Here is a 13,663-nt window from a genome sequence, read left to right as displayed (position 1 = left end):
GTGTGGAGTTTTACCTTACACCATTTTATATTACTGCCATTGGTGAATAGAAAATGTAGTTGTTGGTGATGATGAAGAAGATGACAATCATGATCATGATGATAACTATCCCATCGATGGAACACTCTATGCCAGCATTATTCTAGGTTCTTAACATGCATTTGTTATTAAGAGAGTTACAACAGCCTAATGAAGTAGGTAGCTTGATTATTCTCACTTCAAAGATTAGGAAATTGAGGTATAGAGAGATTAAGTGACTCACGCAAAGTTGGAAAGTGGTAGGGCCAACAATTTAATTTATTCTGTTTTTCTTTGGTTTGTATATATAATAAACATATAATTATATTTATTTACATAATTTGTTCTCAATTTTAGGGTGGTGTTGGCCCTACAGGACCTCCTGGCGAACCTGGTGAACCTGGACCAATGGTAAATGTCAAGTAAGCATGTAGACCCAGTTAAATATGGGCCCAGCATTATAATAATGTTGTGAATTATTTATTTTACCAGCTCTTTCCTAAAGTAGCAAGAAATTACAGTCCAGTTCAGGAGGCCTGTATTATGGACAGTGCTTAAGATATATGTTTCTTATAGCAGGGTATTCGAATTTTGTTAATATTTATGTATTTTTTGAGAGACAGAGAGAATGTGAGTGTGAGTGGGGGAGGGGCAGAGAGAGAGGGAGACACAAAATCTGAAGCAGGCTCCAGGCTCTGAGCTGTCAGTACAGAGCCTGACATGGGCTTGAACTCACAGATGTCTAGATCATGACCCAAACTGAAGTGGATGCTTAACTAACTGAGCCACCCAGGTGCCCCTGTAGTAGAGTATTTAAGTTCAGAGGCTTTGCATATGGTTAGCAGACCATGCTGAGATATTTGCATTCATGAAATTAAAATTCTTTCCTTTGAGTACCTAATCAAGGCATGCAACATAAAATTCAGAATATTAATAAAGCTATTTTCTGTGATATTTTTTTATTTGTCTCAACAATATTTTAGATTATCTCATTGGTAGGTATAGGTAAATATAAGTAAATTTTCTTTTTTTCCTTTTGTTTTATTTTGTTATTAGGGCCCAATAGGTGCACGTGGACCAGAGGGCCCTCCTGGAAAACCTGGTGAAGATGTAAGCTGCCATCCTTCATTTTGCTTTGAAATTTTGCAGAAGTTAAGAAGGAGCTACATGAATATTATTCATTAATTCCCAATTTATTTTCTCCACTTTTAGCTTCCATTAAATGCACACAAAACTGGAGAACTCAGAGTGTGGTTTTACAAAATCTAAAAGTATTCTTAATTTTGATGGTTTTATATCATTAGGTATTCTCTTTTTCCTTGTATTCCAAGGTTTTTTTGTCCATTATAATTTCTCTGTAAGATACTAGAATTGCTGTCATGATAGCCACAACTTTTGCTGGTGGAACCTTTGAAATGAATTTAAAGAAAAATACATTGCTCTGATGGCTAACCATCATCACGAGGTCTTCATTGAACGGAGTTTTTAACGTGCTGAGAGTATAGTGCCAATATTGTTCTCCAATGCTGAAAAAGCCATTTCCTCATTTTTAAAGTTGAGACTCAACTTCAGATTTTAACAGTAATAACATGTGATCTAAAAACAGGGTGCAAAAACAGATTTGCTTCTCTGGATTTTTTTTGTTAGTTGTACCAAAGTTGAGGATAAAACCATGGTTAAATCATTAATTTCTCTGTGATACTACAGCAAGTAAATACTTTCTCCTTGTGTGTCGTGAGATTTATTTAAGGAGATTACATTGAATTTGGTCATAAGGAAAATATGTCTAGTAGTTCTTAGTTTATCACAAGAAATGACAAGTAGTACTCTTAAAAACTTTTAATTCAGTGCCACATGTGGATATAGAATTTCATAGCATATGCCTCTGTGTGTACATGTGTGTAAATTTTAACGTTTATGAAATGGTAAGCTAGGTCAGACTAGTATAATTTATATTAATTTCTTCTTCTGGATAAATTAATGAGAACTTCACAAACTGACTTGCTCTAATGGATTGCCATCAGGAGTAGAGCCAGTACTTTTATACTGTTTAGAGCTTTGGGCATGAGCTTTCTTAAAAAGTCTTTTGTCTGCAATTGATTTGTCATCTAGTCTTAGAAGGGAACATTTGAATCCTCTTTGTTTCTCCCTCACCTTGCCTTTTTTTTTTTTTTTTACCTTAAAGGGTGAACCTGGTAGAAATGGAAACCCTGGTGAAGTGGGATTTGCAGGATCTCCAGTAAGTTTATAATTGTCAGTACAATGCCATGAAGGCCAACTTTGAAAGGCAAAGAACATTAAAATTAACTTGTGCTTCATTCTATGCATGTGGACTAGTAGCTCTCACCAACATATGTTCCCTTCTGTCATCGTAAAGCAGTACATTTTGCCAGAGTGATAGCTAATTCCAATTTCCTATTTTGCATTGGCCCCATATGAACAATTGGCATCAGATAGTCATTTTATAACCTAATACGGATACTCTCCAAACTTACTGTCAAATTTGCAAAGTCACCAGCCTGACCTCTTTACATTTCCCAACATCCTAATCCCATTTATCTTTTTAATATTTTATTTTTTGTTGTTCACATATCAAAAAGAACAGCTTGAAAGTTTATTGATTTGTCTTTTATATATGATAGGGGCAATAAATTATGCCTCTTTGGCTGCTCTCCAAACCCTAATGTTGGCTGAAATCCTTAATTGGTGTTCTGGACCCTAAAATCTTATGACAAGATATACTGATGGCCAGCACTCCTAACAGAGCTGTTTTCCCCCCCCCCCCCCTTGGTTTACTACAGAGACATGTCCCTGGTGACGCGCTCCACCAGAATTCAGGATCTGAGCCCCTTGGCCATATTCTAAACCCACCTTTCTGTCCTCACTCATGTTACTTTTATAGGCCCTCTCCTAGGATATGCTACGCAGCCAATGGGGAAAATTAGAGATCAGCAAGTGAAACCCTCTTAACATTCTTGCTCTTAAAGTTTCTTCTTGTCTGGCATCCTCTAAATGGATTTAACCTTCTACTCCCTGCATTTCCTATGATTTTCTAATGTTTCTTGCAATCAATACAACCAATAGTGCTGAATTAGTCTCCATTTACTTCCTGAAAAGTATTGAGGTTCAATGCTTGGATTTTTTTTAAATAAATGAGTGCTCATCTTTTAAGGGAATTTACAGGGCTGTAAGGATTAGTTTCAAATATAAAACCAATTTCCCAGCTCCCTGCTCTCTCTTTCCTTTCCTCCCCCATCAGCCTGGGGAGTCAGTGCAGACGAAGGCATGAGGTTTAGTCATTAGCACAGATGTCCACGTCAGCCGGTCCAGGCTTGAACTCCCACCCTGCTGCACTCTTGCACATCCTCTCAGTGTGGGCCCTCCATGGGGAGGAAGCAGGCCCTGCCAGCATGTCACAGATGCACTCTGTGAGCGCTGTGCAATGACATGTGATTGGGGTGTGATGACAGTCTTGGGTCAGCAGAAAGAGAAAATTTTATGAGTACTGGTACATCTGGTTCATTTTCTTGTTGCATTAGAGATATGTAATCACTTGAGAATTTCCTTGCAGACCACAAAAACTCAAAGTTAACTAATTACTTGAAATAACATAGTTCAGTAATTCTCCTGTAGGCTCAGTGTACTGTTTTCTGCTCAGGAAAGAGGGGGAGCAAATCTACGTAAAGGGGAGCATTCCAGTGGAAAAACTTAAAGGAAGTTCTTGAAGTGAGGAATTCCTAAGCAGGGCTGTGTAAACAGAAGAATTAGTGGAACTTTATTTGTCCAGAGAACGTGGTTTGATGTGCCCTGACTGTTATAATCCTTCCTTAAAGCACTACTGAGACATTTTCCCTACAAGAGGTCACAGAGGAATGATTGCTTTGCTTTTATCATATGAATTTCATTTAAGGAGTATTCACTCATTTAGGAAACAGTGAATGAAGGCGATGATGTACAAAACAGAATACTTTTCCATCTGTGTAAGATTGTGTTAGAATAAGAGAAGTTCCTTAGGAAAGGCTTAGGAAAAGTGCTTGAGTGTTAAAAGAAATGTTAAACCATTTCTTCAGTTGTTTATACAATGATTATTCCTTGAATGCCCACTCACGTAAGGCTTAGTGCCAGGCATATGCAGATTAATAGTAATAATTGTTAATAATTGATACAGCAACCTATGCTATCAGTGTACTCAATCGACTGGTACCAGTGGTAATAGCATTCAGTTCAAAACCAAATTAATGTAGGCAATGAGAATAACTGAACAATTAAGTCACCGGGTCCTTATCTATTTTAAGAGGGTATGAGGAAAAAGTTTGAAGCATCATTTCAAAGTAGTCATACCATTTGGATTTAATTTTCTGTTTGATTTCTATTGTTTTTTATTCACTATGCTTAGGTGGAGGATGCATAAAATTAGCATAAATTAAGGAGTTATTGAGTCAAGGAACCAACTTGTTCTCTCCGTATTTCTTGACCATCCCTTCTGTTGGATATTTCATTTCTTCAATTAATCTTTTAAACAATCACAAATCCATAAAGCTTCTGAACATTTTACTTGAAATCAATTTCTGATCACATTTTAATGCAATCTCCCCAATCATATTCTGCTGCCAATATTTAGTAGTTCAGAGAAAATAAAACACATTGGTGTGTACAAGTTTATTGATTCTTCTGCCACAAGTAAAGCACAATATAGAGAAAGCATAGTTTTCCTTAAGTTACTTTTCTGGTTTTTTTCCATGTACAGTGACTTAGTTGATTCAGACATTGAACATGTTGATTCAGGCTTATTTTCTTGTTTTTTTCTTTGTTTTTTCTATGTTGTGGGGGTTTTTTGCTACTAATTATAATGCAGTGATATAATTTCAAAATTTGGAAATGTCATCAAATCAATACCTGGCATTAATCCATGCCTTTTTGTGTAAGTCATGTTTCCATACCTAACAGTGAGTTTGCTTTGCTAATTTTTGATCATCTAGGTGTATTTCGACAGATTAAAAGTACACTGCCCCTTTCTCTTCTTTGGTATGTTAGTGGAAAACTATGTATTAGATTTTCAGTTTGAACAAAAAGTGTATTAAGCAGTTTCCTGTTCTTATTAATGACTCTCAAATGCCTTCTCTATTTTTTCCCACAGGGAGCTCGAGGATTTCCTGGGGCTCCTGGTCTTCCAGGCCTGAAGGGTCACCGAGTAAGTTCAATCCTTTATAATCCTTGCAGATACCATGGCTTATACCAGTAGGGTCTGGGGTGGGGGGGGGATTACCTTTAACATCTTTACAATTCTATTTGTCAGTTGTCTTTAACTGGCTGTAGTGTCAGTATTCATCTCTGGTCACCAACTTCACAATGCTTTTTTCTATTTCCTTTGAATTTTATCTGATTTTATAACAAATATATTTTGTGTTCTTACCCTCGTGCTGGCTACTGTGGTGCAAAAGAAGACATAGTGGTGAATGAGAAAAATCCCATGGTTGTCAGCTTCAGGCTAATAAGGTTTACAGTTAAGAAAAAATAACTGCTTCATAATGAAATAAGTGACATGATACTAGAAAGTGCACTAAAACATAGGATGGGCCCAGTCAACCTCGATGTGGAAGGCATGGAATGCTTCTGTCTTTATAACTCAAGATAATTAATATGTAATTATTATATATTATCTACATATATGGAAATTACATATCACTCCAAATGGAGGTAAAACTGCTGCCCAGTAACCCCCAGCCTGACTTCAGCAGTGGCTGCCGCCAGCAGGGGGAGGAGGAAGAAGATCCAAAGGAACTAGAGCAGTTGAGAAAACTGTTTATTGGTGGTCTGAGCTTTGAAACTACAGATGATGGTTTCAGAGGACATTTTGAGACATGGCACACTCACAGATTTCGTGGTGATGAGAGACCCCAGGGGTTTGGGTTTTGTGAATCGCTCTTGTGTTAGGAGGAGGCAACAGCAATGTGTGCTTGACAACAAAAGGTTGATGGGTGTGAAGGGGAACCAAAGAGAGGTATTTCTAGAGAGGATTCTGTCCATCTAACGATGAAGAAAGTGTTCACTGGTGGCATGACAGAAGATAGACAAGAGTATAACCTGAGAAACTTCTTTGAAAAGTATGGCAAGATTGAAACCATAGAAGTTATGGAGGACAGGCAGAGTGGAAAAAAGAGAGGGTTGCCTTTATAACTTTTATAAAAAATATTTATTTTGAGAGAGAAAGAGTGCATGCATGTGCACAAGCAGGAGAGGGGCAGAGAGAGAGAGGGAGAGAGAGAATCCCAAGCAGGCTCTGCACTATCAGCACAGAACTGTGAGATCACGACCTGCCTGAACCAATATCAAGAGTTGGACCCTTAGTCGACTGAGCCACTCAGTGCGCCCCTGCTTTTGTAACTTTTGATGATCATGATAAGGTTGATAAAATTGTTGTTCAGAAATACCATACTACTAATGGGCATAATTGTGAAGTGGAAAAGGCCGTTTCTCAACAAGAAATGCAGTCTGCTAGATCACAAAGAGGTCATGGAGTTGGATCTGGCAACTTTATGGGTCGTGGAGGAAACTTTAGAGGTGGCGGTAGCTTTGGCCATGGTGGAAACTTTGGTGGAAGAGAAGGCTATGGTGGTGGAGACAATGGCAGCAGAGGTAGTTTTGGAGGAGGTGATGGTGGATAAAGTGTATTTGGAGGTGATGGTGGCAACTATGGGGGTAGTCCTGCTTGCAATAGTAGAGGAGGCTATGGTGGTGGTGGACCAGGATATGGAAACCAAGGAGGCAGATTTGGCTTTGGTGGTGGAGGATATAATGCTTACCATGAAGGAGGAAATGTTGGAGGCAACTATGGTGGTGGTGGGAACCATAATGATTTTGGAAATTATAGAGGACAATAGCAATCAAATTATAGACTCATGAAGGGGGCAGTTTTGGTGGAAGAAACGTGGGCTTGTCCCTACAGTAATGGTTATGGATCTGGTGGTGGAAGTGGTGGATATGGTGGTACAAGCTGCTAAAATAATTCAGAAGGAAAAGCTACAGTTCTTAGCAGGAGAGAGAGCGAGGAGTTGTCAGGAAAGCTGCAGGTTACTTTGAGGCAGTCATCCCAAATACTTGAGAGGAACTGTAAAAATCTGCCAGAGAGGAGTGATGATCCATAGTCAGAAAAGTTATTTCAGCTTAAGCAGGAAACCCTTTTTGTTCACGTCTGTCATAGCCACTGTTTGCAAACAGTGCAGTTATTGACTAATGCAACGTGGTGTTAAATTGATGTATGTTCCTGAGGTCTTTTATCTGTTGTGGCTTTGTCTTTGTCTTTGTCTTTCATTACATCAGGTATATTGCCTAGTAAATTGTGGTAGTGGTACCAGGAACAAAAAATTCAGGAATTTTTAACTTTGCAATATTTGCATAGTTCAGTTTTTCTACATTTTACTACAGAAACTTTAACACAATGCAGTTTTGAATGTGTTTCCTTGTGAGTTAACAAGTAAAGAAGATCATTGTTAATTACTAGTTTGTATGAATTTTGTTAAAGTTAACTGTAAAGAAACACCTCCTGACTTGCAGTTTTAAGGGGAGTCTATTCTCTGCATTTAAACCATGAAATGAATGCGCTCTGACATATGGAGTGAATAGATATTTGTATGTTTGCAATGTGTGTTTTAGATAAATAGAATTGGGTATTTAAGTTAGCATATTTGTGAATGTAACAGCATTAATATTTACCTTCAAATGAAGCAAATCTCAAAATTCCAAAAACTGCAGGTTGATAGATTTATCTATCTATCTATCTATCTATCTATCTATCTATCTATCTATCTTCTATCATCTATCATCTTTCTATCATCTATCTATCACAAAGCATGGCTGATATTTAATAAGTATATACTGGTTGGTCTCTGTTTTGAGTAGTGAGTTTCTGATTAGAATGCTTGGTGCTCTACTAGTTATTAATTATTTTGAACATCAACCCGGCTATAACCCATATCTTGTAGGTATATAAACTCTATAATTACTTGTCTTCTATAAAGCCACCATAAGTTTTTCATTTGTAGTTACAGAATAAATTTCTATGAAGTCACAAAAATTTAAAGGGGGAGAACATCATAAATTAAAAATGTTATTTGAAGGGAGAAACCTTTTTAATTTTCTTTGAATAGACTTTCAAAAAACCTTTAATTTAATTTTCTTTGAATAGGCTTTCACAAAATGTTGAGAATTTGTAAACATTTTGGGTAACGACTTTAAATATCTGTTTTTATAAGACACTTTCTTTGAGCCTATTTTTGGTTCTTCTTTTACACATCTAATAATCAAAAAAAGCAGAAAAACACAAATTTATATTTTTCTTCTTAGGGACACAAAGGTCTTGAAGGCCCTAAAGGTGAAGTTGGAGCACCTGGTTCCAAGGTAACTGTACAGTAGCTTAATCTAATCCCACAATTGCTTTTCAGGGTTGCGTCAGGTCCCTACCAGTTTTTTCAGAACCACCTTAAATTCTGGAGGAAAGAGGAGTATAGAAAAGGGATAGTTGAGTAGATAAATATAATTTTTCATAGATGAGTGACAATAGGTTTAGCAGGGTACATGACATGGATTAAATTTGCCCCTAAGAGTAGCCACCATGGCACTGGGTTTATACCAGTGTAGGATGGGTGTAGATGGGTGGATGAAGATGGTACTGCGAGTTCACTCTTTTTTTTCTCCTTCAAAAATATCTGAGAGGTTTAGGTAGTTTATTAGCTCAATTAAAAAAAAATTTTTTTACGTTTATTTATTTTTGAGACAGAGAGAGACACAGCATGAACGGGGGAGGGGCAGAGAGAGAGGGAGACACAGAATCGGAAGCAGGCTCCAGGCTCTGGGCCATCAGCCCAGAGCCCGACGCGGGGCTCGAACTCAATGGACCGCGAGATCGTGACCTGAGCTGAAGTCGGATGCTCAACCGACTGAGCCACCCAGGCGCCCCGATTTGCTCAATTTTTAAAGTACCCTTTCGATTCCAGGGCCTTCTAGCCATTGTTGTTTCTTCCCAAGATGTGTTTATGTTGAGAGAGAGAGAGAGACCATAGAAGAAGTACAGAGGACTTTTTAGTGGGAAGCATCATGTGAAATATATATAAATGTGAGATATATGTACATACATATATGTATGTGTGTGTGTGTGTGTGTGTGTGTGTGTGTGTGTGTGTGTGTTGGCTTTAAATTTTTAATTTTTGAACTTCCTATAATAGATCTTAAAGGAATATTAATCAATTTTAACTTTATATAAAGTTTTACTTGAGCTTAAGTATCATCAGACATAAACATATAATTACTTTGTTGATACTAATTAATGTGGGCGAATGTGATAGTTCCATCAATCTTGTTTATATCCTCAATTTATTTTATACTTATTTCCATAGAAACTAAATTGCCATCGCTCTTTGAGAAAAAGTAATACAGCAGAATTTTGAGGTCCGTCATTTCAAGTATGCCTTTCAAATAGCCAGTTTGAAAATATACTTTTAAAATGACATATGCGTAGAAAAAGTGATGTGAATATCAATTGTAGGTTTCTTATACTGTACTATAATCTCATTTTTGCTTTAGGGTGAAGCTGGCCCTACTGGTCCAATGGGTGCCATGGGTCCTATGGTATGTATCAATTTAATACTTTGAGCATTTTTTGCTTTTTAGACTATATTAAGTGAATGTTTAAATGCAAAATAAAAAAACACATGGAGGAAATATGATAGCTGATGAAGTAATCTTGATTACCAGCTGGCAGACCAGCACACTCAGAGAATTGCACCCTTTGAATAGAAAAAGTTTCTTGTTTCTTAGTGTTTAAATCAGGATTATTATAGACTTAGCCCATTGAAGCTATATAAATTGAAATCTGTTTAGGTAAGAGGTGGTAGGTTATGTATCCCCACAGGTAGAGAGTTTCAAACCTGAAGTTGCTCCTTGTTTGGTCATATTGTTTGGTAGCTAATAATATTGAGTCTCGATTGAGTTGAGTGATGTAGTCAAACTACCTTAGAATTCAAATAAGATGCTTTAAGAGATGGTTTTTTTCCCCTCTCTCATCTGTAGGGTCCAAGGGGAATGCCAGGAGAAAGAGGGAGACTTGGGCCACAGGGTGCTCCTGTAAGTATGTATATTTCAACCCTCTCAGATGAACTGAACATGTCTTTTAAATGAGACTATGGTACTGGTTGCCTACATTTAAATTTATTTTTTTATCTTTATTTTTTATTTTGAAATAAATTTAAGTTTACAGAAAAGTTGCAAAGATACTATGGAGAGTTTCTGTGTATGCTTCACCTACCTTTTGTTAATGTTAACATCTTATATAACCACAGTATATTTGTTGCTTACTTATCTGAATGCTGAAGTTAAGAAAACTATAAAAACCTACAGCAACATGGAATATAGTCCATGGGAAAATATGAAATTGGGAATAGCAGTAAAATTATAATAATAGGTTACATTTTTCAAGCAGGTTTTATATGCCAAGCATTCTTCCATTATCTTTATTTTATATCCATCACAATCCTGAAAGGTAAGTACTGAGTGTACCCTTACAAGAGCTGAGTTTCTTTATCATCTGTCTTTGATTTATTCTATTATTAAAAAAATTTACATTTATTTATTTTTGAGAGACAGAGTGAGACAGTGCATGAGTAGGGGAGGACCAGGGAGAGAGGGAGACACAGAATCTGAAGCAGGCTCCAGGCTCTGAGCTGTCAGCACAGAGTCCAACGCGGGGCTCGAACCCACGAACAGTGAGATCATGACCTGAGTTGAAGTCGGAAGCTCAACCAACTACGCCATGCAGGCACCCTTGTCGTTGATTTATTTTAAATGCATAGATTGAGAAATACTTTTACTGTCTGCCTGTGTACCTTGAACCTAGCTAGAAAGGGGGAATATTCTATTAATTCTCTTCATAGATCTCTGAAGGTTAGGCAGCTAATATTTCAACCTTGCAATTCATTATATTTTACCTGTTTTCATTTGGACAATTAAGGACTGCCACCTTGCCTCTATTATTTTTACATTTATCATCCCCATTAGTATCAGGAATCTCACTCAGGTTTACAGCATCCCCTGATGTTACCCTTAGCCTACAGAAGAAAACCACTTTCGAGTTTCTCAATGGTGTCAAAGTCAGGGCCCTGGTTTGGGAGAAGTGAGACCTTCTCACTAGGCCCATCCTTGTCCCCTTGAAGATAGGCTGTCCTCTGGAAACATAGAAAATATTGTAGAATATAGTCAACTGTTGATGTATCCATCCTTACATAATATATCTGATCTAGTGTGTTCACTTCTCTGTGCTTTCTTCTGCTGTCTGCCAAGACAGTTCTGGCATTTCTACCTCACTTAGTGTGGGGCATTGCTCTTTCTGAGTTTCCAAGAACCATCTTCCATGTTAATACCATCTTTCAGGATATTTATGAGAGTGTTAAATGTGTATCATGGGAGAGTATTTCCATATCATTAAAGTTCTCCACTTTATATCCTTCCCCTCACGATCCAGTACCTTCAGGACCTACTCCCACACATTCTCTTTTGGATTCTGGCTCTACATGATGTATAGGACTCAAAGCTCCTTTGGGGTGTATTTTCCCTCTTTTATCAGAAGAAGATTTTCCTCAACTCAGTTATTTTGTGACTTGATGCTAGCTATTGGTCTGGTGGCCAACCAGCAGGGGCAAGTGGTGTTGGTGGTGATAGCATATGTTGTCCGATAAAGTAGAGGCTTCTGCAACATCTTTAAGGAAGGGAGAAGTATAAGCTGTTAAAGGTGGGAATGGTGAGAATTTCTACAGGCCCATAGGCTTCAGGGTTGAGATTTCAAAGTTCTTAAGATATCCCAATGTCAAATTACATTCCTTCTAATCAAAGCCCCTGACCATGGCATAACAGCCTTTCCATGTTTTAGAATTCAACCTTCTCAAGAACTCTTGAACCTTTATCAAGCCCTGGGCCCAACCTTCAGGATTTTCTTCCCTCAGACTGTAGAAGATCACAAGATTTTAAAATGCTTCCAAGGAATCTTATATTGATGATTAATCACGATTAGCCTTTCAAAGTCTTTCTCCAGTGTATTCATTCAACAAGTTCATGCAATTCCATCAACTTTGTAATTGCTGTTTCTTCTAAACCTTTTCAAGTGCCTGAGCTATTGTACCCATAGCCCTTTCTCTTACACTTGTGCCCTCTCTTAGTTTACCATTGGAGGCAATATTTATTGCTGCATTACCACCAGACGTCAAGAGTGAATCAGACTTCATTGATCACCAGCTGGTCAGTGAGGAATCCAGCTTTAAAATTCCATTTTAGAGTCTGCTTTTTTGTACTACTTCTGGTACCAATGGTATTGGTCTCAGTTCAGGTTTCCCAGGAAACAGCATCAAAGCAAAGACTGGTGTGCAGGAAATTTATTGGGGAGTGCTCTCAGAAACTACATTGGTGAAGAAATGAATAAAAAACAGGCTTTGTTGCATGGAGAATATAAACTGTACTATAATTACAACAAAGACCCCAGTCTCCATGAGTCTTCTGTTCCATGAGAACTATGGGACCGGGATGGCTTTTCAGACTTGTCTTGAATGAGGGCCAATCCTTTGTACTGCTTCATTGACCTTGGAAGAGGCATAATTTTGGGAATGCTACCTTAGCTGAGGGCAGTTTGTGGGAGGGTCTTAACTCCTCTGAGTTAATCTGCTTATTAAAAAGACTGAGATGTACAAAATTTCATTGTCTTTGAGCTCATTTGATGGAAAGTCATACATTCAAGTAAGAAGAATCATTTTAATCAGTTTCATTTTTTAAGTCATGATTGTTCTTTGTTATTGTTATAAGGGTAGATGTGTTTATTCCTACCTTATTGTTGTACAAAAATGTATTTTAATTGCTTTTGACCTAGTTAAGGTTGTTGTTGGTTAACTTTAAATATTTATTCTTCAGTTTTTAACATGGGAATTTTCATAAAACAAATTAATTATGAGCAAATACTGCAGAAAATATAATTTTATCTTGTCCCTTTTTCTCCTAATTAGGGACAACGAGGTACACATGGTATGCCTGGAAAACCTGGGCCAATGGTGAGTTGTATGACTTTCATATTTGTTCATTTATTTATTGTTCCATTTGTACATTCATTAAAATTTACAGAGCACCCACTGTATCTCAGACACTTGGAATAAAAAGATGATAAACACACAGAATTTATCTTTGGGAACTGCCTTGTCTATCAAGGAAGAGAGATATATCGATTAATAATGTATCATAATGCTGTTGCTAACTGCTATGCTATAGAGTGCAACATGGTATAGAGTACCTGCACCTACGTTTATAGTGAGATAAATATATCAAGAAAGACTTTAAAAGGAGTAACTTTCAAGCTAAGATTTGAAAGATGAGTATATAAAATGAACAGGAATATAGCATGGTTTATAGGATGGGTAGATGAAAAAAACATGATGAGTTCAGGGGAATACTAGGAGGGTAAATCAGATTTGAATTATTTGCCCTTAGGATATTTTCTCCCTTGTTATTCATAAAAAGGAAACAAAAGAAGGGAGGAAAAGAATAACTATAGTTTAAAAGAGATTTTGTTACTGAAAAACTGATGGAATTAAAACAAATCCTCAAAGAAGAATCAGGA

At 37.2% G+C, this 13,663-nt stretch overlaps 1 protein-coding gene and 1 pseudogene across 1 annotated transcript in view; both read left to right on the top strand.

The window, feature by feature from the left end:
* The window catches only part of COL5A2 (collagen type V alpha 2 chain), a 146,600-nt gene that overhangs the window by 91,904 nt on the left and 41,033 nt on the right, over positions 1-13,663 (top strand). Inside the window, exons 10-17 of the mRNA XM_015077654.3 lie at positions 376-429; positions 1,075-1,128; positions 2,204-2,257; positions 5,156-5,209; positions 8,362-8,415; positions 9,598-9,642; positions 10,084-10,137; positions 13,056-13,100. Of these exons, the coding sequence (XP_014933140.1) occupies positions 376-429; positions 1,075-1,128; positions 2,204-2,257; positions 5,156-5,209; positions 8,362-8,415; positions 9,598-9,642; positions 10,084-10,137; positions 13,056-13,100 (414 nt within the window). The remainder of the gene's footprint in view (positions 1-375; positions 430-1,074; positions 1,129-2,203; positions 2,258-5,155; positions 5,210-8,361; positions 8,416-9,597; positions 9,643-10,083; positions 10,138-13,055; positions 13,101-13,663) is intronic.
* Positions 5,216-8,355, top strand: LOC106979708 (heterogeneous nuclear ribonucleoprotein A3-like; annotated as a pseudogene).

This window comes from Acinonyx jubatus, chromosome C1 (genome assembly GCF_027475565.1).
Source record: "Acinonyx jubatus isolate Ajub_Pintada_27869175 chromosome C1, VMU_Ajub_asm_v1.0, whole genome shotgun sequence".
Lineage (NCBI taxonomy): Eukaryota > Metazoa > Chordata > Mammalia > Carnivora > Felidae > Acinonyx > Acinonyx jubatus.
The sequence above is the reverse complement of the archived record's forward strand: the minus strand, read 5'-3'. Positions and strand labels throughout refer to the sequence as shown.